The following is a 24,663-nucleotide window of genomic DNA, read 5'->3' as shown; positions in this document are numbered from 1 at the left end:
AGCCAAAACACGGTATTTTCCTACCTTTAATGCATTGGTTTTGGTGCCTAAACATAACCACATAGTGAAGCTTTGATCAGGCATGAAATATCAGACCTCACCCTACATGAACTAGCACAGTTTCTGTCCAACCCCGACCAGAGCCTGAACCACAACAGCAGTTTTGGACCCGAGCCTGATTAAAAACCAGAATTTCTACTGAAAAAAATCTCTATATGTTTCTTAATATTGAAATGTTTATTCCAAGCAAAAGGGCCGCTTCCTCTCCCCACTTCTTCTCATCCTGAGTTTTTTTCAATTGTCTGTCATCGGCTTTGTGTCTCACGCATAACAGGTTTGGCAAAGTGAACCGTGCCCCTTGGCACGTCTCCTTTTTTGAGTGCGCATGGCGGTCTACGGAGGCGCAGATGTCGATCACATCTCTCCCACTGCTGGGGAGGCAGAAGCAAATACTGCCAACCAAGTCGCCTTGCAGCCCTCCTCTCTTTCTCTTCGTCTCCTTTCTGTCTTTCTCTAGCTATCACTGTCCCCCAGTTCTTCACTCCATTCCTCCATTGTCCCATCATTAATTTACACACAAGAAATGCCAGTTTCACAAATACAAACAAACAAACAAAAACACCTGTAAATTGGTGAGAATCTGACCCGGTCCAAGATCCAAACCTGGCCAGTCGAGTCGGCCAAATTGGGTTTGGGCAAACAATCAAAGCTCTATCACACGTAAACCACAGCCCTGTTTAAACATGAAGAAGCGTAACCTTTCAACATTCCCGCTACGTAACAATGTACATATGTCACATATCCATGGTTTGCAGAACCCGTACAATGACAACATTTATTTTGCCGATTAGGTTGATTTGTCCTCTTGGCACCACGGCTATCTGTAATAAATGTCATGAAAATCCATCCAATAGCTGTTTTACTGTGGCGCTAAGTAAAAGGTGCGGAGGATCATCAAAGTCAGGAGTCATCCACGAATGTCTGACCCGAATTTCATTATAATTCATCCTTGTTGAGATATTTTATTCTGGACCAAAGCGGTGGACTGACTGTCGGAGATGGATGCTGCTAGCATGGCTACAAATTCCTCATCAATAAAAAACAGATGACACGTAATAAAAGTATTTCAACATAAAAAACTTTGGAGAGCTGAACCTTGAACACTTTCAGGGGTGAATACGTTTTTGGACGACTGAAATTTAAGCAAAAACCTTCCAATAATGCAAAAAGAAAGAAACAGAAAAAGCACAACCAGAGGCACCGTTAATGAACAGACCAGAGTTTGTTAATGCCCCGAACCCAACGAGAAGCCAGAAGTCATGATCAGTTCACCAGACAAAGACAGACCCCAACTGACAGCCACCAAGCCAACAAAGAACAGCATCACATTTCAGCCCAGACATGCTCCAGAAAGAAAAGAGATGCACGAGGAGACCAACAACTCCTCCTCCTCCTCCTCCACAATATATGAACTAGACTTGAGCCTTAATGTCAGACAGAGGTTTGTGTTTCCTCCTAGAAAAATATTGGCAATGTGGGGATAAGTCACATCACAACAAAGAGATGCATACTCTGTTTAATTCCATATTAACATACAAAAAGCTCTTCAGCACTTCTTTGTAATGCAGCAAGCTTGTGCTTTAATCTCAGGATTTGTGGTATTGTCCTTTGAGATCCGTCTGAAGGTTCATACAACAAATCCCTCCACCTCAAGGAAAAAGAAGTTCCTCTAATGTTATTGTTTAATAAGCTCTCCTGTCTCAATCTGGGGACTTCCAATATCTGAAATGGTCTCGTCATCTTTATCTTACAACAACGCCAATGATTTGATCTTTCCATACAGTAAGTGGACTTGTCCCTGCTGAATTTGGATACAACATCATTTTGGCAGTTCAGGATTCAACAGAAATGTACATAATGCAAAGATCACCACTCCTTTGTGTGTTGATAATGCCAGTCCAGCAGGTTCAGGAACAGAAAGCACTTATTCTGAAGACTAGGAAGACCTGAATATCTTTTCCTATAAAAAAGAAACACAGCCCAGATATAGTTTGTGTGTGTTTGTGTGTGTGTATGTGTGTGTGTGTTGACATTGCAATATTGCAATTTCACATTTAGTGCTCACAGTTGACACACTTGACTCACGAATGAAAACTCAATCACTACACTTGACCGACACCACTGAAAACATCTGTTAGGCTACGGCACCTGTTCCACCTCGTCCTCCGTACCTGCGTCTTTTCTGCCTGAGCTCAGGGATACAGGCGGGGAGGGAGGAGACGGGGGAGGGGGGAGTTAACTGGGACTGTTGGTTGATAGGGGACGTTTGGTCATTGCTCGATTGGGAGAGGGAAGAGTCTTCAGTTTGTGGTTGAGGGTTGTTCGGGTTCCAGAAGGACGTCAAATTGTTGGGGGACTGGGGAAGTTTGGGTTTTAGTCACCAGGTGAAGGCTACAGGTCAGTGTTCACTGTTCACAGACTGATTTGCAAGTTAGTCAGTTTAAAATCGTCAGTACGCTTCAAACATGGTGCCTGTCCACACCTTTCCTGATGTCTGAAATTGTGGGGGTTGCACTTGACAATGTTTGAGACTGTCCACATAGCAGCTTCTCATGGCCTATATCTACTTTTATTGTTAGGCAGCGACCTCTAGTGGCCATAGTAATTATGATGTGAGCAAAGGCAGAAGTCAATAAGGTAGTAGAAAGAGTGACGAAGTCTGCATAGGGAGGAGGTCGGGGTGGATGGACCTTTCAAACAAACACCAGACTTTGACCCTCTTCATGTCCTATGTGAAGCCAAAAGTCAACCATGTCAAGTTACCTTAGTAAGAAACATGCTTTTTTTAAAACCCAAACCATGATCTTTTTTCAAATTCCTTTTTCTTTTTAAGTGCAACAGCGGCCGTTTCACAGTGTTAACCACATGTTTTTTACCGGACCTATTTTGTCATTTCGGTATGACACTGGCAGTGGTGGAATTATGGGAAACGCACCTGTGGGATTAGGAGCCATGGATGAATAAAGAATCCTAGATACAGTGTTGGAGGCAAGGCCCCAAAATGGTAATTGCCAGGTATAAAAAAAGAGGTGCTTCCACACTGTGTGGCCCATAGAGTAAGCGCACTACAGATGACAAGACGGCTACTTCTGGTTTAGTGCTCAGCTAATTTGTCTTGTACACTTTGCAAATGTTATTAGGCCGAATGGATCAAATTTTGATAGTGAAACTAGTCACTTTGCAGGGACTGTGACACTCAGAAAAATGAATTCACTGATTTCTCTTTTGCCATGTAAGACTATGGGAAAATGTCTTTTTGGACCGCAGGGCATCACGTGACGGTACAATTACAGTATTTGACCACTACGAAATCAGGCTTCAAAACTGGCCCTGCTCACTTCCTGGTGGTAGGAACAACTTGTGGTCGCATGGGTTTGTGAAGAGTTATAGGAGTCCTTTTTATAATGTTCACTGTGTTGAAACTAATTTGTTTGAAGCATACTGAATCCTTGTGGGTTTAAGATCACTATCGGTCAAATGAAGAAGGTAAATTTGGGTTTTAGAGATAGGGGGATGTTGGTTTAAAGGCATCAGTACGTGTTTGTATGACACTTTTATGATGTATTGATATATTGGTTGTCTGAACACAGTCTGAGTCACTGACCGGGGGGCTACGGATGCTGGCATAAACAAAGTGTTTGATGGAGCACTTGACAATGTTTGACCGTTCAGACGCTGCAATCGAAGGAGTACATCCGCCAAATTTTGTAACTTTCCTAAACTGGTGGTGAGACCGTGAACAATCGAGTGCGACCATCCAACAGTGAGCTCTGTTATACCCATTTCTAGAATTCATCTCATCTCGCACATCTCTACACTGACAAGTTTTCAACTTTGCCTTCCTGTGTGAAGATTCAGAGGGCACTTCATTTCAGCTAATTTACTCTAAGCATAGTGAGCTGTTGGGTGTTTAGAGGGGAGGTCACATTTGACTGTTGCTGGACTGAAGGAAGGTAAGTTTGGGTTTAGTTTATATCAGTGAATGATAAAGGTTTTTCTGTTGACTGAAGACTTGAAGGTTTAACTTGTTGGTTGATGGGGAGGTTAGAGTACGTTGGTCTAAAGGAATCAGTACGCTTCAAACAAACACATTAAACAGCATCAGAAGTGAACAAGACTTCCCAGACATGTCCAGACATACATAGGAACTGCAACTGGGATTATTGGTCATTAAGGGAATTTTAACGTCATCGATTGACTGGAGAGAAAGAGGTGAGTAGTTGGTTCATGGGTTAGGGCTGTGAAGTTTGTTTGTTGGCGTTTAAAAGGGATGTCACGTTGGATTATGGTGGACTGGGAAGGCAAGTGCAAGTTTACCAATAACAATAACCAGCTTTTTAACTCGCCTTCCAGTGTTGGCATTCGGATGACACTTTGTACAAACTTGCTCATTTGAAGCAACTGAAACCTTTTGGATTTAAGAGGGAGGTCACATTGGAATCGTTGGCGGACAGGAAATGACAGGTTTCAGTTTTAGTGGGAGGTTACTGGTTGATTGGGAGAGGTCATGGTTTTCAGTAGACTGTGGATAGTTTGTGAAGTTATGGAAGTTTGTATAAAGACATTAGCCCGCTCCACATTTTCGACATCTCACATCCTTAATGCAGTAAGGGGTCAGGTGAGCTGCTGTGACAAAGTGGTAATGGTTTCACCTTCTTTTCTTTTTTGTTTGGTGTGTACAAACAAGTGCAACACCATGACGTCCTCTAGGACAGACTGTCTGAAACTGTGAGCTGTGACCCCCTTTCTTGAATTCAACACATCCCTCACAGTTTTAACCTCGCCTTCAAGTGTGGCCATTCAGAACAGATGAACATTTTTGCCTTCAGACGTGTTCATAAGACACGCAGTTCATTTGAAGCATACTGAAGCTTTTTTAGATTTAAGAGAAAGGTTCGACTGAATCGTTGGTGGACTGGACAGGAACGTTTTTTTTTGACTGAAGATGTATTTGATGGGGAAGTCTGTTAAAGATCAGGCAAAGGAGGGTTTAGGGATAAGACTTGTTGGTAGAGGTTTAGAGGAGTTCGGGGTGGTGGGACTGCAGAAGTAAAAGGTTGTTCACATTAAGTTTGTTGGGACGAGGGAATGAACAGGCTCTCTTTTCAGTACTCATACTCTATCACAACACTGCTTTGTAGACCAGTAACCCCTGACAGATGTTTGGTTCCATGTTCTCGGTTTTCTCCGTGCCCATGTGAACCCACCCCCCTCCCCCCCCACAAGAGAACACAGGGGCCACTATAACAGGCACACACTGGTGTGATGATGAATTAAATCTCCCTTTGAGCATTCCCACCACTGACGTCTATCACTAATTGGCATGATGACACTGGTGCGTAAGCCTTCCTGTAGCCCAGCTCTGTGGGTGGAGCAGCCTACGTCTTCCCAGAGTCATGTGACTTGGGCTGTATATCTACCATTGACACAGTCTGACAATACAATGCAAACAAACAACATTTATACAGATTGGCAACTTCAGGGCACCGGACGGTGCAAGCAAAAGTCTTTTTTTTTTTTTTTTTAATATATATGTTTGAATTCCCGCAGAGACGTAGCATTACTTTTTATTGTCCAAACTGCTGACGAGAGCTGGCAAAGAATGCTGGGAGGGTTCTGAGGTTTTGCTGTTGTTGTTGTTGCTGTTGCTGCTGCCGTCACTGTCAGTGACCTCCTCCTGTTTCTTCTCCACCGCTGTCTCTGGAGGGTTGACGGCAGCCATCTTGTTCTCAGAGTTGGTGGTGGCGTTGGTGGTGCAGGCTCCTGCGGGGCTGTGGTCGGGGCAGGCCGGCTCGGCCGTACCGTTGGTGGTGGCAACAGGCGCGACCACTGAGGGAGCGGGAATGTCAACCACCGGAGCTGCGTCAGTCTCAGGCTTCGCCACAGCCTCCACCTGAAGGCCAGTCCCTGTGTCACCCCCTCCCCCTACCCCATCACCAGGCCCTGCCTTACCCCCTGCTGCCCCCACACCAGGGCTGTTTTCTGCTGTCAGGACTGCGCTGTCTTCTAGGACAGCCTGGCTGTCGGTGTCTCCCGCTGCTGCTCCTCCTGCTGCTCCTGCTGTTCCTGCTGCTCCTGTTGTCTGGTTGTTCCCTACGGCTCCGTGCTCCTCTGGTTTGTTGTCTCCATCAGTGCTGCTGCTGGTTGAGGAGCTCCCAGCCTTCGCTTTCTCCACAGAGTTAGCTTCTGGTGCTGCTTCAGAGCCGACTGCAACTTCAGCACCGTCCTGGACTCTGGCACTGGCCTCCTTCACCTCTGTCTCTGCCAGAGCCTGGTTGAAATTGAAGGCTTGGATGAGGCGAATCAGGTGTTTGACCTTCTCCAGGGAGAGATGCATGTCTTTCTGACGAGCCAGGATGCTGTTTTTGGTCTCCATGCATTTCTGAGGGAGGAAAAACAACATGGTCAGATTTTATTTTATTTAAGGAACAACCAAAAATAATTTATCAAGGAGTAATTTATCACCTCAAGTTCCCGTGCCTCTAGATTCTGGATCAGTCTATATTTCTACTAAGGAGCAGTGTGTCCTGTCAGTTCACAGATGTTTAATTCTGAGACACCTGACTCTTCTTTTTGGGGGGCAATGGTTGGGGTTTGATAGCTTTTCATTAAATCTGCATGCAGTACTGAATATATTTAGCCGTCAGGTGAAGTGTTTATGTTGGGACACCAGTGTGTCCACACACGGATCATGAAGTGTGACTTCTGTCGCTTTTGTTTGTCCCTCATTTCCTGTCATCTCTCTACTAACTAGTTTTACAATGCCCCGAAAGATACTTTTTAAAGTGTTTGTGTTGACAAGCTGCACAGTCAAAAGGATGTTTTGCTGATTTTTAATCAGCTTTGTATCATAACAACGTGAGTAGTATGTGTAAATGAACTATGGCAAACTTCCCTCCATCTAACCAGCACTTAAATCTCTCTGCTCATGTCACAGCTCAGCCTCTCTCTGGCTGTGGGACTGTTGGTCGAAATACAGATTGTTCTTCCTCATATAACATATTTTTGCTTACTGTTCAACTGTAGTACGAGGTTCTTTGTTATGAGTTGGCCGCCATATTGTTTTTGGACAAGCCGAAACCTGGGAAAATGGGGGCTATGGGGTATGACAGATACGCAATGTAACTGGAAGTGCGATGTTTGAGGGTTAAAGCAGGCGGCGCTAGATATAAAGGGATGAGGTCCACTCAGGAGCTGACAGAACTTTTCGGTTGCACTCAAATGGATGGTGACTGTACTGGATGGAGCAGTGAGTGACAACAACCCCGCCAATAATTAAGAGTACTGTTTGCTGTGGAAACACTAGGGTCTAGGTACCATGTCTGAAGGGTTACTTTTGGTTCCAAAGGCTATACTGAAAGTGTTTGGTGGAAACGGAGCTTTAGAGTACCAGAATATTTTATTAACCGTCTCTACCATGATCCGCCTCTAGTGATTGTGTTGCTGAGCTGTCTGAGAGAGTTTCTTACTGTTATGGAGTTGCTGAGCTGTTTGACTCTCTGCTCCAGCTGCTCTCGCTCCAGTTTCAGTTCAGAACTCCATTTCATCAGCTTCTGTTTCTCCTCTTCTTTAGCTGCAGCAGAGACCAATAAAATGTTAGTCTCACCGTTAACTGTTGCTCACATACAGATGTGAAAGTGATCTAACGTCACCTTCTTTGTAGGCGATGTAGGAATGAACAATAGCCAGAGTACCAGGCCAGGGAATGGCTTCTTCTTTCTTCAGGATCTGCAGAGAGAAGCTCGCAGTTGTCAAAGAGGTCGAGACTTAGAAAAGACTCAAGGGGAGACACATTTAGCCGCCACCCTGTGGTGAGGCTGAACAGGGACAAGCAATGGAGTGGATGGATGTGAGATGCCAATCTTTACTGACACAATGAATGGGACAGAAGCACAAAAAAACCATACTGCATCATGTTTATGCTTACAAAGGATTGAACAGTCCTACAGTTCAGGACAGAGTGGCACAAAGCAGATTTTACAGTCAAGTACAGCTGCTGGCCCTGATTGGCCCTTCTCTTTCCCCCTGACTCAGGATCAGTCACGGCTGCTGCGGTTACCTGATCTTGACATTTTGGACAGATCCACATGCCTTTAGGAATGGTTTTCAGGGGTGGATCCAGGCAGTCCAGGTGATAAACACGAGAACACGTGTCGCACATGAGCAACTGGCCACTGCGTCTGCACACAGTGCAGAAATCCTCATGGATGTCTCCCTGTGAGGAAGAATTGGACCAATCAGTTTCCCACCAACCATGTGTGGAGAGGCAGGGGGAGGCACCATGATCTGAGTCGGCCTGGTTTTAATATCTAATGGACATGGTGTGTGTTACGTTACTGAGCCCACAGAGAAAAGTTACTTGACGTCTGGGAGTTAGAATGTGCTCTGAGTAGTAGTTATTATGGAGTCTACAGGACACTGTTCACTTTGTAAGGCTGAAAGTAAAAAATCAACTGATGGCTGATGATTATCACATGGAGACAACAAACTAATGAAGTGTTTGTGGATGTCTGGGGGTGCAAATGAGTGACAGAGCTACTGGGCCAATAAGGATTGTGTGTGACGGGTTTTCCAACCCTCTGAACTGTCCGTCTCCCCCATCGTTACTTACATCCCCAGAGCTGGGGCTGGGCAGGGGGAGGGGACGGACGGGGCTGGAGGGGGAGGTCGGGGTGAGGCTGCCCAGCTCCGGGACGCTGCTGTATTTGGGTGGGCGACCTGGGTGAAATGAGACAGACGACAAAGACGGAAAACAAAGAAAAAAAAAGAAAGATGGAGAGGGGGGAAGAAAACAAAAACAAACAGTCTGTATGACATACCTTGGAAAGGGAGTCTTCGTTGGCTAGCATGAGACAGGGGAGCGGAAAGGGAGGAAGAGGAGGAAGAGGAGTCAGAAGCACAGACAGCAGTGTTAGTGCAGGAGACTGGCTATGTGCGAGCTGAAGCCGAGCACCAGTACAACCTACTGAAGCTCAGTGTCAGGTGTTATCACACCTCAGTCACCTGTTCAGGTCCTGATGTTATTATGGGATGTCACCAGGGCTGCAGACAGCTGGTTACAAACACTGAGGTCAAGTTCAGTCTGGAGACTCCCGAGAGACAGAATCTAAAATCACTGGTAAAAATTAGATATCCTGACTTTTAGTGTCTAGTGTGGGTTCTGAATCCTACATTTCCCATAATGCAACTGGTATTTAATTAGAGCCCTTTAGAGCTGTGTAACAAACCTCAAAGTTTTTTGGGTACCAGCCAAAATGTGTCAGGCATCAAAAGTTGGTTTCGAATGCTTCAAGTAATTCTTTATTAATTATTGTTTATTAGAAATATTGTTTTTATTTACTTACTTGTTTATTAATTATTTATTTATAACTATGATTTTTATTTATTTATTTACTATTTTTATTCACTTATTGTGTATTACGATTAATTAGTTATTTATTGACTAATTATGTATAATTATTACTTTTACTTATTTATGTTCTAATTTTTTATTTACTTGTTTCATAATTATGTATTATTATTTATTACTTTTATCTTTATTTTTATTTGCTTATTTAGTAATTATTCATAACTCTTATTTTTATTTATCTTCTGATTTTTTTATTTACTTGTTTCATATTGATTTATTACTATTTATTACTATTATTTAATTTATGTATTTACTTGTTATTCAATAATGACTTATTAATTTTTTGTAATTTAGGGTTATTTATTTCATTTATTTTTATTTATTCATTTTACCTCTACTGTTTTACTTGTATAGATCTCTTATTTTAAGTAATCTTATTTTTTAATTTAATTTTTACTTCTCTATTTATCAATATTTTCCCTCTGAGGACCATTAAAGAATATCTTATCTTATCTTATCTTATCTTTGAGCAGTTTCTAATAAATAAGTTAATAAAAGAAACTTATTATTCATTTTAACATGTTTTCTTTTTTTTAAACTATCAATATAAAAAAATAAAAGTAATGTCTCAGCTGATATTTTTATTTTTACATAAACCTGAAATATAACAGACAAAATATATATATATATATATATAAATCAAATTTCAGGTATTCTTAATTAAATTTAATATAACTGTTACTAACACACACACTAAGCCAGACATTTGGAGTGTCTCAGTAGCTGAGGGATATTGGTTTGTTTTTTGTCTACCACCTACTGTATTTTATTCCTATATTATAACTGAGTCCGAGCTTTCATCAGTTATGATGTACTGTTGTTGGGTGAATCTATTTAAATGCAAATATACTGAGTTGAAACTTACTGAAATGAGCCTCTAAAACACCCACCATGTTAAAGTTGTTATTTGTTGTGTAAAACTCCCCCACATTTAAAAAAAATAAACCCCAAAGACCTCGGTGTTTTCAGCGGCTGCGGCCCTTTGGTGATGACCTCCACTTTGTTTTGGTGGCTGCTGTGATAAAATCTGACACTGTGAGTTACACGTGAATCAACTTTTAGTCTTTTCTCCTGATAAAATGTGAATCCAGTGTTAGAGGTTCAGTTGAACAGAGGGTCACCTGTAAGTGGAAGCTTCATGGATTCAGTTTTAGTGTTTTGAGGTGTGAAGTAATAAAAGCTAACTCATGTTAGTCTTGTTAACAGTCGAGTTAACGTTCACACAAGTCGCTGTGATCGTGTTCTGAATGATCTGAACTGAACAGCAGAGATTTAAAACATCACTCATTAAAAATTCCTCCTAGATACTTTCAGTCATACCAGGAATCTGTGATGTTGAACACAAAGTTTAGGACTCGACCTGTCTCTGATTCTTCTGCTTTAAACAGTAAACTGACTACACTTCCCAGGATGCCTTGCAACAAATCCCACAGAAGAGAACAGGTGTGAAGGTTCAAATGGATTTATATCTTCTTCATCCAGAGGTCAGGAACAACCACAGAGCAGGAAGTGATTTAGTGTATAGATCAGCTCAGGCTGCAGCCAATCATCACTTTCATTACTGATTGATTAATTAATTAATTAATTAATTAATTAAATTCATCTAAAAAAGTCATTTTCTCTGAAACACAAATAAAGTCAGTTTATAATTACTGTATATAAAATAGAGAAACAGCAGATCATCCATGTAAGAGGCTGAAATTAGCTGATATTTGACTCTGTCTTGATGAATGACATTGATTTCTGAAGATTATTTTTTGGGCTTTTTGGCCTTTGTTTGACAGGACAGTAGCAGCGTCAATGGGGGACAGAGAGGGGATGACATGCAGCAAAGGGCTGCAATTCGGAATTGAACCTGTGGCCACTGAGGTAAGGATGTAGCCTTTTTACATGGGGTGTCTGCTCTAACAGCTGACCTACTTGGCACCCCATCCTAAAGGCACTTTTATTTTTGTTACTGATAAATGCAAATGTTAATTCCTTTTTGCTAAGTTTGCACAAAAAGTAGTGTAATGATATTACAGGGATGGTGATGAATCATAAAATGTTTTTAATCATGTGGTGTATTCTTGTTTTCATACTATGAAAAAGAAAAGAGAAATAGATTTTCAAAAATTGCATTATTTTGCCACACTTACAATTTGATATGAATCTAGAATCAGGGGTTAGGATTCAAGATACTGAGATACACTGTGTTGCCCCTTCAGTGACGATAAAGTATCTGAATCATACACTATATACTCTGAGTGATCCTGTTTCTTTTCTGTCGCTCATTTTGTGTGGGCGGCAATGACAGTATGTATGTCTGCAGGTTTACTGAAGAGGAGCAGAGAACCTGTCGGAGAAACAGATGCAGCCTGAGCTGAAATATCACTTTTCTTATCGTATCTCCAAATCTGCTGATGTCTGAGGTGACTCATGTGAAACAAATATAAATCCAGCTGTAAGACATTAAACTGACTGAAGCGACAGGAAACAGGAAGCAGGAAGCAGCAGGAGGAGGGAAGACTTGTTTAAGAGCAAGTTATTAGTACTGAGTCAGATATTAGTCTCTGTTCTACTGTTTCTGCTGTACTGACCCTCTGCTGACCTCGATACAGCTGCACCTGCTCCTCTCTGTTTTCTACTGTACTCACTGTGCTGTATCTTTACTTACACTTTACAGCTCTACTGTGTCTCTACTTGATTCTGTTCTCGTGTATCTTTCCCTGCTTCTCTTACTGTATCTTCTACTCTCCCAGTCTCTAGTTTGTTTCTACCAGCTGTTGCTGGTCTGGGACCAGTAGATCAGTGTTTCATACGGACCTCTCTTCCTGGTCCCCTGGTGCAGAGGGCTGTTCAGGTAACTCACTGCACTCTTTTTCCTCTGCAACAAGAAGTGGAAACACAAAAAACATGTTATGAAATATAACAGTAGTAATGACATGTGAATAATCGTTAATTAATCGCAAGCCCGTCACTCCTCTTTTGACTCAGTGATGCCAGAACGCTGTCTAAAATCACACACTGAGGTGCAATGATGCTGCCGTCATTTGTCTTTGTGTAAAAATGCAAAGGAGGCATAAAGAAGGGACTTAGGAGCAGCTCTGTGTAAAAAGGGCTTTCACCTCTTCTACAGCGCTAACAGTAGCTAATGTTTGCTTAGAAATGGAGTCTGCAAACGTCAACAAACGACTGGCACCTACCACAACACACAGCAAGTCTACACATGCTGTGTTTCGGTTATATACATTAAGAAGCGGCAGACTGGCAGTGACCTTCCCTTGGCGCACTGTAGCAACTTGAATTCAGCCAGAGCCAGACTTATTGCCAGGGGTTTGATTACTCCCTGCTGCATCAGTAAACTTTATGTTGCTGCTGTTACACAGGTTAGACCTAGTGCTGTCACTGGCCACCAACCCTCTGTGAACCCCGGGGCTGGGGTCTGTGCTGGATGAATTCTAGTTGCTAAAGTGGCTAAGGTCCAAGCTTCCATTTGCTCGCCTCCCAGTGAAGTATCTTCCCAGAGGCAGGGAATGAGGTGGAAGGCTTACAGGTAAGCTACTTAGTATCATTGAGCCGGTGGTCCAAATGAAATACAGGAACATCACAGATAGTAACACTACTCTAAATTTGACTGTAATTAATTTTACAGCCTTCTATCAGCATGACGATGGTCAATCACGATTGATCAGTCTGATACCCAGGTGCTTGCTTGCAGCATGGTGTGAATTTTAAACAAACTGGGTTTTAAAACACGTCCGTACCTCAGGTTCAAACACGGCGCCGCTGTACACCGGGTTGGCCGTCGTTCTCCTCTTCCTCTCCTGTCTTTTGCTCTGAATTTCTGTAATCAAACCATCAGAGCGTTAAAACAGCAACCTTCATGGTTGCAACATCAGCACTGAAAAAGAAGAACCTCCAAACAATCACTCACCTTCCAAGTGGTCATGTGTTACGAGGCCCAGAGACACCATGAAGGCCAGTTTCTAGAAGAGAGAAACAGTTACATCATCAGAAACAGAAACACTGAAGCCGTCATGTGTCAGCCGTCACTCTGTGCTACAGACCTCTGGACTCTCCTCTTTCTTAGGTCGTGGAGGAGGAGGAGACAACGGGGGAGTGGAGGAGGAGGGGAGGGTGACAACCACCTTCTGCTCGGCTCCACCTCCTGGTTTAACAGTCTGCTGAGGGGAGAAGAGGAAGAAGACAGCTGTAAGTACAAGATTCAATCACAGACTGATGATGGAGGTCAACAATGACGTGTTGTCTGTGGCCGGCTGCATGAAGCATCTCAAGTTTTTCTGATGAGGATTTCACTTAAGGTTTTATTTTTCCTTAGTTAAGGAAATTATTTAAGACAGCTGCAACAAACATTTCAATCTGATTTCCTATGTCCTCAGTCCATCTTAAATATGTTATGAATACTTTACAGTTGCTGAAGTGACAGAACAAGATGATGCTGAGTAGCTACTGTCTGACTCAACACAGTTTGGGGGAATCCAGCGATGGAGAAAAACTGCTTGAAGTGCACCTCCTGCTCCGCTCTGATGGAAACTTCATGATGCTGCTCAGATGACGATTAAGAGCATTTGAAACTCTGTGCACAACCCTGCATACTGTGGACTCCAAAACATCCCCAAAACAGACAGGAAGGAGCGGGCAGCGAAGATGCGAAGTGTAATTAGTAGCTGTTGGACACCAGGGAAAGCTCAGTTGTGCTGTGTCGGGCAATTTTGTTGGCCAATGAATAAACTCAATGCTGATTAAATCTATAATCTGGCAACAAATGCTCATTAGTTGGTGCGTCTGTAGGGTTGTTCCTGTCTCATAAAACTTTGGAACCACTTTGTTCCCCTCAGTGAAAAGAAAAACTCAGCTACAGCACACTTTGTTGAAGTTAAGCAGCTCCTTGTGGTTCCTCAAGTTTCTTTTTTAAGTTGTTTCTGATGATGATTGTGCAACCCTTAGTCGATTTACAGAAATTACTAAAGATAAAAACACAGCATAAGGCTAAAAACATAAGTACTGAAGGAATTATTCTAAAGACAGGACTGAAGATGAATTTGAAGGAAACCTTAAATCAATTCTTAAGGAAAATCTTCCATTAAGATGCCTGATACAACCAGGCACTGAACTACACTGAGATATAAAAATGTCACTTTGTTGATTTGAAATCCTGTAAAAGATGATTTTATTATCCTCTTGTGACGACAAGACAGTAACTGAAGCACCAGAAAATACGCCACATTTAGCAAATCTAATTTTGCTAAATTTAAAAGGCTTTGTTGAAAAGAAATATCCATCTATGATTTCTCATTTGAAAAAATAATCCTATAAAAAGCACTCAGAAATCCCCATGGATGCTCTTGCTATCATCACAAACAAAAATACATCAATATTTTTCAGAAGCTGACATGCATACGCTTATTAACCTGCAGACTTGGCTCAGGTACTCGTACCTTGGGCTCAGGGGTCAGGCTGCTGATCTGGATGGGCTGGGCGGGAGTCGGGGTGAGGATAGGGGTGAGGCTGGGCGCCTGGGCGGGACTGGCGAGGCGGGTGGGTGCAGTGGAGACTGGTGTGGTGATGACGATGCCCGTCAGCGGGGTGGTGCCGGTCTTGCTGCAGGGCTGTCCGTTGACGATGCGGACCTGGTGGATGGGAGCCGCCGAGGGCAGCGAGGATGACAACTTGGTCGCCAACATGACGGGCCTCTGGAGCAGCTGTGGGGCCGCCATCATGGGCGGGGGAGGGGCCGGGGCGATGTGGATGTTGGTGGGTGTGGCCGGTTTTGGCCTGACCTGGTGACAGCAGAGAGCCAATCAGAAAATGACACCACGATGACCAGACACCGCTGAGTAACGCCACTGTGGAGCTCTGTCTCAGGCTGACTGCTATACTACTAATACTAATACCAACACTACAGTCTGCTGCTACTACTATTTTATTACCATCACTGATACTACTACTAATACTACTGCTTCTATCCATCCATGTCAAAGTATACAACTGACATGTTTTGTGTGTTTTATGCTAAAATGTCATGAGAACGTTGTTTTTGCAGTAGAGCGATGATATCAGCAGAAGGTCAATGAATGTGTAGCACCACTGTACAATGCTTTAAAAGCTTCCTGTCTAATAATCACAGTTATTGATACTACAAGTACGGGCTATTATTCTCATACCAGAACAGAACTATGAACTGGAACAGACTGGTTTCCAGTTAAATGACCTCACTACTGGAATGAACTGAACAACACCAACCAACTGTATCACCACTCAGAAGGAAGAGTGCAACTACTCATGGACAGGAGCCTCGTGCCCGTGATGGTGTAAGATGTAAAGATTATTAGCGTCATCATTACTTCATCATTTTATCCAATTAGATATTTGTGTGAAATTTTGTCATAACTAGTATATGAATTCCTGAATGAACAAAACACATTTTGTGAGGTCACAGTGACCTTTGACCACCAAATCAACACCAGTTCATCCTGACTCAAAGTGGCTGTTTGTGCCAAATTTGAAGAAATTATCTTCAAGTGTTCTTGAGATATCACATTCACAAGAATGAGAGGGATGCAAGGTCAGAGTGACCTTTGACCACAAGGTTCTTATAAATTAATCACTGATTCCATGTAGATGTTTGCGCCAAATTTGAAGAAATTCCCTCCAGGTGTTCATCACATATTGCATTCATAAGTTGCAATGGACGAGGTCACAGTGACCTTGAACTTTGACTTTTGACCACCAAATCCAAATCAGTTTATCCTTGACTTATAGTGGCTGTTTGTGCCAAATTTGAGGAAATTCTCTTAGTGTTCCTGAGATATCACATTGACAAGAATGAGACGGATGCAAGGTCAGAGTAACCTTTGACCACAAAGTTCTTATAAATTAATCATTGAGTCCAGGTAGATGTTTGCGCTAAATTTGAAGAAATTCCCTCCAGGTGTTCATCACATATCGCATTCATGAGTTGCAATGGACGAGGTCACAGTGACCTTGAACTTTGACTTCTGACCACCAAATCCAAATCAGTTTATCCTTGACTCATAGTGGCTGTTTGTGCCAAATTTCTCTCAGTGTTCCTGAGATATCACCTTCACAAGAATGAGATGGATGCAACGTCACAACGACTTTGACCCATGACCCCTAAATCTGATCAGTTTTTCCTTGACTCAAAGTGGGCATTTGTGCCAAATTAACATAAATTTACTCAAGGTGTTCTTAAGATATCACGTTCACGAGAATGGGACGGATGAACAACCAAAAAATATGATAATGCTTCTGGCAAGAGCTATCGCTGATGCAGAGGCATAATCATGTGCAGAACAAGAGAAAAAGAGACTAAATATATATAATGACTCAGTGGGTATAGGCAAATAAGTGAACAGCTAGAACAGTCTGTAAAGTTAAAAAAAATGACATCACTCTACAGTAATGAAGCATTTCAAACCAGGAAAAGACAAAATTTAGCAAATTACATATCCAAAATTTCAGACATCTAGTCTCATATCACCATATTGGTTCAATATCAATACATGTGTCCAGCCGTACATGGAGGAAAAGGAAGAGTTTTGTTTGTTTAATAAAGTAATGTGTATACTTGTTTTCTCTTTGAAACCTGGAAAAGTAACTCTTAACAAATAGTAAACCTTATTATGTATGACCTTTGTGGCCTGGCCTGTGTATTATTCTGTCTTTATGTTCGATCAAAACCAATCAAATACACTACCACTATCATGAATCAGCTGCTTACATTTTTGTCACAGCTACTACAGGTGCTCCCAGTGGCATTACTCAGCACAGATAAACATCACTAACAAGTTTCCACTTAAAGGGTTAAAACACACCGACAGCCAGGAAAACAAAATACCAAGAAGCTGCAGGAAAACAAGCTCTCACCACAAAAGGTAAACACACTCACACTCTCACACACACACACACACACACACATTCACAGGCAGGAAACCTTCAAAACAACCCGTTCACAGGTCAGTCGGAAAATTAAAAAAAGCACAACGAGAGGAGAAGAGATGAGTAGAGGCAGCACAGAGCAAACAATGTTTTAGTGCCACGGAGCAAGGCATGAGTGTTTGCTTTGCTGCCCTCTGCTGGAGGGTGAGCGAGTCACCGGAGGTGGGCCACACACACTGATCTTAGGAGGTTAGGGTGGGAGGCGGGTCTTACAGGGACGCACCTGTGGCTGAAAGGTGGGTCGAGGCGTCAGTCTAGGAGGAGGGACAAACTGAGGAACTTTGATTGGCTGGGCGGTGGTGGTGGTGGCCTGCACCTGAGACAAAACCACAGCAGATGTGGATCTGTGCTGCTGTTACACTGACACGTCTACTGCTGTTAGACTGACACGTCTGCCGCTGTTACACTGACACGTCTGCCGCTGTTACACTGGCACATCTGCTGCTGTTACACTGACATGCCTGCTGTTAGACTGGCACGTCTGCTGCTGTTACACTGGCACGTCTGCTGCTGTTACACTGACATGTCTGCTGCTGTTAATGACATGTCTGCTGCTGTTATAATGACATGTCTGCTGCTGTTACACTGGTTACACTAACACGTCTGCTGGTGTTACAATGGCATGTCTGCTGTCACACTGACACGCCAGCTGCTGTTACACTAGCACGCCTGCTGCTGTTACACTGGCACGTCTGCTGCTGTTACAATGACATGTCTGCTGTTGTTACACTGACACGCCAGCTGCTGTCACACTGGCACGCCTGCTGCTGTTACAATGACATGTCTGCTGTCACACGGACACACCTGCCGCTGTTACACTGGCATGTCTGCTGCTGTTACACTGGCACATCTGCTGCTGTTACACTGACATGCCTGCTGTTAGACTGGCACGTCTGCTGCTGTTACACTGGCACGTCTGCTGCTGTTACACTGGCACGGCTGCTGCTGTTACAATGACATGTCTGCCGCTGTTACACTGACATGCCTGCTGTGGCACGTCTGCTGTTGTTACACTGACACGTCTGCTGCTGTTACAATGACATGTCTGCTGCTGTTACACTGACATGCCTGCTGTGGCACGTCTGCTGTTGTTACACTGACACGTCTGCTGCTGTTACAATGACATGTCTGCTGCTGTTACAATGACATGTCTGCTGCTGTTACACTGACACATCTGCAGTTAAACTGACACATCTGCTGCTGTTACACTGGTTACACTAACACATCTGCTGGTGTTACAATGGCATGTCTGCTGTCACACTGACACGCCAGCTGCTGTTACACTGGCACGCCTGCTGCTGTTACACTGGCACGTCTGCTGCTGTTACACTGGCACGTCTGCTGCTGTTACAATGACATGTCTGCTGTTGTTACACTGACATGCCAGCTGCTGTTACACTGGCATGCCTGCTGCTGTTACAATGACATGTCTGCTGTCACACGGACACACCTGCCGCTGTTACACTGGCACGTCTGCTGCTGTTAATGACATGTCTGCTGCTGTTACACTGACACGTCTGCTGTTGTTACAATGACATGTCTGCTGTCACACTGACACACCAGCTGCTGTTACACTGGCACGTCTGCTACTGTTACACTGGCACATCTGCTGTTGTAACAGACACATCTGCTGCTGTTATACTGACGCATCTGCTGCTGTTACAATGACACATCTGCTACTGTTACACTGACACATCTGCTGTTAACACTGACACATCCGCTATTGTAACAGACACATCTGCTGCTGTTACAATGACACATCTGCTACTGTTACACTGACACTTCTGCTGTTAACACTGACACATCTGCTATTGTAACAGACACATCTGCTGTTACACTGACACATCTGCTGCTGTTACAATGACACATCTGCTGTTAACACTGACACATCTGCTATTGTAACAGACACATCTGCTGTTGTAACAGACACATCTGCTGTTACACTGACACATCTGCTGTTATATTGACACATCTGCTATTGTAACAGACACATCTGCTGCTGTTGTAACAGACACATCTGCTATTGTAACAGACACATCTGCTGTTACACTGACACATCTGCTGCTGTTACAATGACACATCTGCTGTTGTAACAGACACATCTGCTATTGTAACAGACACATCTGCTGTTACACTGACACATCTGCTGTTATATTGACACATCTGCTATTGTAACAGACACATCTGCTGTTGTAACAGACACATCTGCTATTGTAACAGACACATCTGCTGTTACACTGACACATCTGCTGCTGTTACACTGACACATCTGCTGTTAACACTGACACATCTGCTATTGTAACAGACACATCTGCTGTTGTAACAGGCACATCTGCTGTTACACTGACACATCTGCTGTTATATTGACACATCTGCTATTGTAACAGACACATCTGCTGCTGTTGTAACAGACACATCTGCTATTGTAACAGACACATCTGCTGTTACACTGACACATCTGCTGCTGTTACACTGACACATCTGCTGTTAACACTGACACATCTGCTATTGTAACAGACACATCTGCTGCTATTGTAACAGACACATCTGCTGTTACACTGACACATCTGCTGCTGTTACACTGACACATCTGCTGTTAACACTGACACATCTGCTATTGTAACAGACACATCTGCTGCTGTAACAGACACATCTGCTGTTACACTGACACATCTGCTGTTATATTGACACATCTGCTCTTACACCCACACATCTGCTGACACATCTGCTGTTACACTGACACATCAGCTGTTGTTACACTGACACGTCTGCTGTTACACTGACATGCCTGCTGTTACACTGACACGTCTGCACCGACACCTCTGTTGTTACACTGACACATCTGCTACTGTTACACTGACACGTCTGCACCGACACCTCTGTTGTTACACTGACACATCTGCTACTGTTACACTGACACGTCTGTTGTTAAACTGACACCTCTGTTGTTACACTGATACGTCTGCTTCTGTTACACGGACACGTCTGCTGCTGTTAACCTGACATGTCTGCTACTGTTACACTGACAATATTCTGACACACTGGTGATACTGTACCAAAATAGGGTGCGCTCTCATATTGGCTCGAGGGATGTAATGACATCCGATACTTTGGTACAGACGCTAAAATTCTGAAACACGATGATATTTGTTTTTATCCATCAACGTTGGTACTTGGGATGCAATTCTTCCAGACCTTACAGGGCAACATACAATAGGGTTGGGTCGGTTCTCGGTAATACCAATTCAGTTCGGTACTCCGTCTTGGACCGGGTTTTATTTTTTGAGACCGACCGGGCTGCATACTCGGGCGGAACGTACGCGGAGCAGACTCCGCGGAAGTCCGCCTGGTAAAAGTGGACGTCCGCAAGCCTTGTGCGCGCAAAGCATGACGTGTCAGTGTAACGACTCTGCTCCGTGCACCAGTGTCACACGGGGGATTTTTCACGGACATTTTTACAAGGAGTCCGCTCCGCTTATAGTACTCCGGAGTCTACGAGCACCTGTGTCTGCCTCTTCACCAAGCGCACAGCGAGCAGGAGAAAGAGGGGGGTGGGGCAGGGACTGAGCTAGGGGATGCGAGTGCGCATGCACCGAGGCCTCTACTGTAGCCTGGAGTTTGTTTAACAGTGACGGGGAGTTGATAATGGCGGACAATTTAGTCTCGACGAAATCAAAGAATGCATCACTATGGCAACACTTTGGCTTTGAGCCAGACGAAGGAGGCAACCCTTGTTTGCACTGATTGAGTAAGGTGCAAAATTTATTTGTAAGGAATAGAAGAAACAACTTGTTACTGTCACTCTGTTGTTCTAAGGTCGTTTTTTTTTATTTTACATGAGTCAATTGCGCCCCCAAGTGGCGAAAACCCAATATTACCGACTTGATGCGGTTTTTTACAAAAACCGGACCATTTTTTTTTTTTTCTCATACCGACCCAGCCCTAACATACAAGTACTGTGGTCTGCCATTAAATGCCAAAGGCAGAAGAAGAACGCCTACCACCATGAATGAACAACAACAATCTGTGGAGGACATGATAAGTGCTACAGTAATGACAGCTCTGCCTCAACTTGTAGAAAAGAAAAGCATTTTTTCTCTTTTTGAGGGAGGTAATTTGAACCATAGTTGCAAGGGGGGTGGGCATGTTTCTAATATAATTTGTTTGTTTGCAATAATGTGTATGTTTTTATGTATTATTTGCTGTTTCCATTAAGGACCACTATGGAAAAAAGTGTTTTTAGGAATGCTTTTAGGTGCTATCCTCCTCCTTTGTGTATTTACACTCTGCTGCGAATGGCAGCATGACAAGGTGCCGAGTGTCCATTCTGAGCTGAGCAGGACATGCTTGGCGTTTATTTTCTGGTTGTCGCAAGCTGAAAAATGTTCAAGTTTGGGTAAAGCCCTGCATTTGACACTGTCGCTTTTTACCCAGCCGTCTGATCACAGTGGAGGAGGGGCAGGACAAATAGCCTACCACAAAGACAAACCTTCACATCTTACATGTACAAGAGCTGCACAACAGCAACAGAGGAGCAATCTGTTAACATACTGTAAGCTATATATTAATATATGTTCCCTCACCCACAAAATCTCATGAATCGCGGACTGGTACTTTGTGTTTGGAATTTCAATGACATTGGTATTAACTACTACTTTTTCTGGTATTGTGACAAGTCTAATCAGCTCTGTTACGCAATTCACAATGAGTCCGTCATCACCAATCTTTCATCTCTGTCACAAGGAAGTGTGGATGAATTTTGCTGTGACCACACACTTTCATACGTAGGACGTTGTTGTTACAAGACACCAGCCTTCAACCTGTACCCTACCAGTCCTCCGTTTCACATGAGCATGTGGCTACATGAGATAAACTGGACCCACATGACTGTTTGATTGGTCACTGAAGTGTTACTGGTGCCATCAGTTTGGCCACCACACACACCACAGCCTGCTTGATCACCAGCCATGAGATTAAAGAAACATTCGTCACTGAGAGCAGTGAAACTTTTCAACACTCTAAACCCCCTGAAGGCAGTTTAAAAACCCACAGCTCTACACATGACAACACATACTGTATAGTAAGTCACATTACAGAGGGGGGCAGCGACAGCAACATGGAACTGAGGGTCTTACCACCATGGCGTTCTTGGATACCAGTCGCACGGGCTCCGAGCTCTGATTGGTCAGCTTGCTGGCCACCTGCAGGTTGATGGGGGCGTTCTGCGAGTCGGGTTTGGTGATAGCTGTGGTTACCATAGCAACAGTGGGCGGGCGTTGTGGCAGGACAGAGCCGGGCAGGGCGGGCGTGGCGGCAGCTTTCAGCACCAGAGGTAGAGTCTTCGTGGTGAGGACCGGCGTGACTGTCAGGGTCTGTTGAGACAAAGCAAAGGAGCACGCCCTGATTCTCTCGTCCTGAGGTTTATACAGCAGTGGTTCCCAACTGGTGGGTCGTGGTCCAAAAGTTTGACGCGAGTCCATTCTGAACGGACCACAAGTGACTCACAAATGTGTCAAGTTTGTAAAAAACACACTTTATTTTTAAGTACAGTGAATTTCCTGCACAGAGATTTTATTTTGAAGTGCCCTTTCCTGCTGTAAAGTGAGTGACTAATGGACAGCTACTTGACAGAGACAGCAAACTAGCTCGACGACATGTCCAAACACAAGTATGACACTGAATATATTAAACTGTGTGGACCTTGAATTAATGACTAAGGAGAAATCTGTACCCTGTGTCTGGACCAGTTGGGAACCACTGTTTTACAATATTCACAGAGTGATTCTGTGATGAAGCAATTTCCTACATTTCCCAGCATGCCATATGATAAATATGGCTACAGTGGCTAAAAAGACAGAAGACTAATAATTTTATTTCTTTTCACCTCAATTTCAGCAATATACTGATGATTTATTCAATCTGTTTGCCCCATTAATCCTTAAAGAAATGTCTGAGTAAAAGCTTCAGTAACAGGCGAATTGGGTGCCATCCAATTAAAAGCAATCAACTACGTAAACAGGAAGTCCCAGCTGGCAGCATCGTGCAGCATAACTACTAAAAAACACAAGTTTTAGAGGCCACGTGATACTTAAATAATATTTAACTTAAACTTATAATGTGTAATTTTCTGCTACTAGAGGTCTCTCAATCAACAGAGTTACAAAAGCCAGAGCAATGCTGTCATTTTCAGTCAGTTTCTCCCAGTAAGAATTCCTTCAGTGTTCATTTTTCAGTGTTCAGGAGTTTTTATAGGAAGTCGAATTATCCACAGAGGTCTCCTCTTCTCCAACACAAACAGACTTAATGATTTTAACCAGTAAAAACACTTAAAAAGGCAAATTCCCTTTAAAAATCAGTGTTTTGCTGATGCAGTTTGGCACAGCAGGGGCTGGAGCTGAGCTACTGCTAACATTTGCTCAGCTCGTCTCTCCAGATGTATGCTGACTAAAATCCTTAATCCAGTTAAAACGTATACTTAAAAACCACCAAGATCCAAAACGGGAATCAAAAACATGCGGCTTAAAATTGGATAAAAAGTCCATCTATGACAGTTCCTACAGACAACCACAACCCTAATGCATGCACAAAAGGGGAAGGGATGCCACTGACAGGTGATAGGGACGAAATGACAGGGACTGTGTCGTTGAATAAAATGACAGATTTTTCTGGGTTAGAACCTTGTTGGAAACACACAACTCAACAGAATATATGACACTGATCTAGTTGTTTTTAGACATATTAATCCAGAAACGTTACATATAATATCCAGGCTCGGACCGAATACTCGAGTATCTGTTACAGGTAATGTGCTTTTCACGAGTACGAGTATCATCCAAGTAAAATGTGTCAATATCCGAACTTGTGATGAAGGAAAATCCTCATTTAGGTAGCTGTGTTCAGTCTCTTACTCCTGCATTAAAATGATCTCAAGCTCAATTCTGGAGCGGTTCTGGAAATAGTGACGTTTGACGTTTAAATGAGCAGGAAATATCTGATAATAAAACACACCTGACATCAGGAGTCAAGTGTTATTGGTAGAACGTGCTGTGATTTGAGGCTACACTGTGTTTTAATGTACTTATTACTTATGAACAGTGGGGGCAACTGGCTCCAGGTAAGTAGATTTAAAAAACATTTACTTCCTTTGTGCTGTCACTCACAGTACTGTGTCTGAGTAAGTTAAGTAAGTTAGCTCGCCTCTTCTTGCTGTATTTCTCTCTCTTCTGCAGGTT

General features: G+C 43.3%; 1 protein-coding gene across 4 annotated transcripts in view; it reads right to left on the bottom strand.

The window, feature by feature from the left end:
* Positions 1–460: 460 nt before the first annotated feature.
* Positions 461–24,663, bottom strand: part of phf21ab (PHD finger protein 21Ab) — a 49,211-nt gene continuing 25,008 nt past the window's right edge. Inside the window, exons 8-19 of one of the 4 annotated variants that reach the window (XM_049573659.1) lie at positions 22,567–22,803; positions 17,655–17,747; positions 14,911–15,252; positions 13,519–13,635; positions 13,386–13,437; positions 13,216–13,295; positions 12,275–12,335; positions 8,672–8,778; positions 8,120–8,275; positions 7,713–7,788; positions 7,530–7,633; positions 461–6,442 (exon numbers count right to left, since the gene is read on the bottom strand). In XM_049573659.1, the coding sequence (XP_049429616.1) occupies positions 5,621–6,442; positions 7,530–7,633; positions 7,713–7,788; positions 8,120–8,275; positions 8,672–8,778; positions 12,275–12,335; positions 13,216–13,295; positions 13,386–13,437; positions 13,519–13,635; positions 14,911–15,252; positions 17,655–17,747; positions 22,567–22,803 (2,247 nt within the window). In that variant the 3' untranslated portion in view covers positions 461–5,620. Of the gene's footprint in view, positions 6,443–7,529; positions 7,634–7,712; positions 7,789–8,119; positions 8,276–8,671; positions 8,779–8,879; positions 8,903–12,274; positions 12,336–13,215; positions 13,296–13,385; positions 13,438–13,518; positions 13,636–14,910; positions 15,253–17,654; positions 17,748–22,566; positions 22,804–24,663 lie in introns of all 4 variants that reach the window. The other 3 variants (XM_049573661.1, XM_049573663.1, XM_049573662.1) reach the window with 3 other exon arrangements.

This window comes from Epinephelus fuscoguttatus, linkage group LG4 (assembly GCF_011397635.1).
Source record: "Epinephelus fuscoguttatus linkage group LG4, E.fuscoguttatus.final_Chr_v1".
Taxonomy (NCBI): Eukaryota; Metazoa; Chordata; class Actinopteri; order Perciformes; family Serranidae; genus Epinephelus; species Epinephelus fuscoguttatus.
Note: the sequence above shows the minus strand (reverse complement) of the source record. Positions and strands in the feature narration are given on the sequence as shown.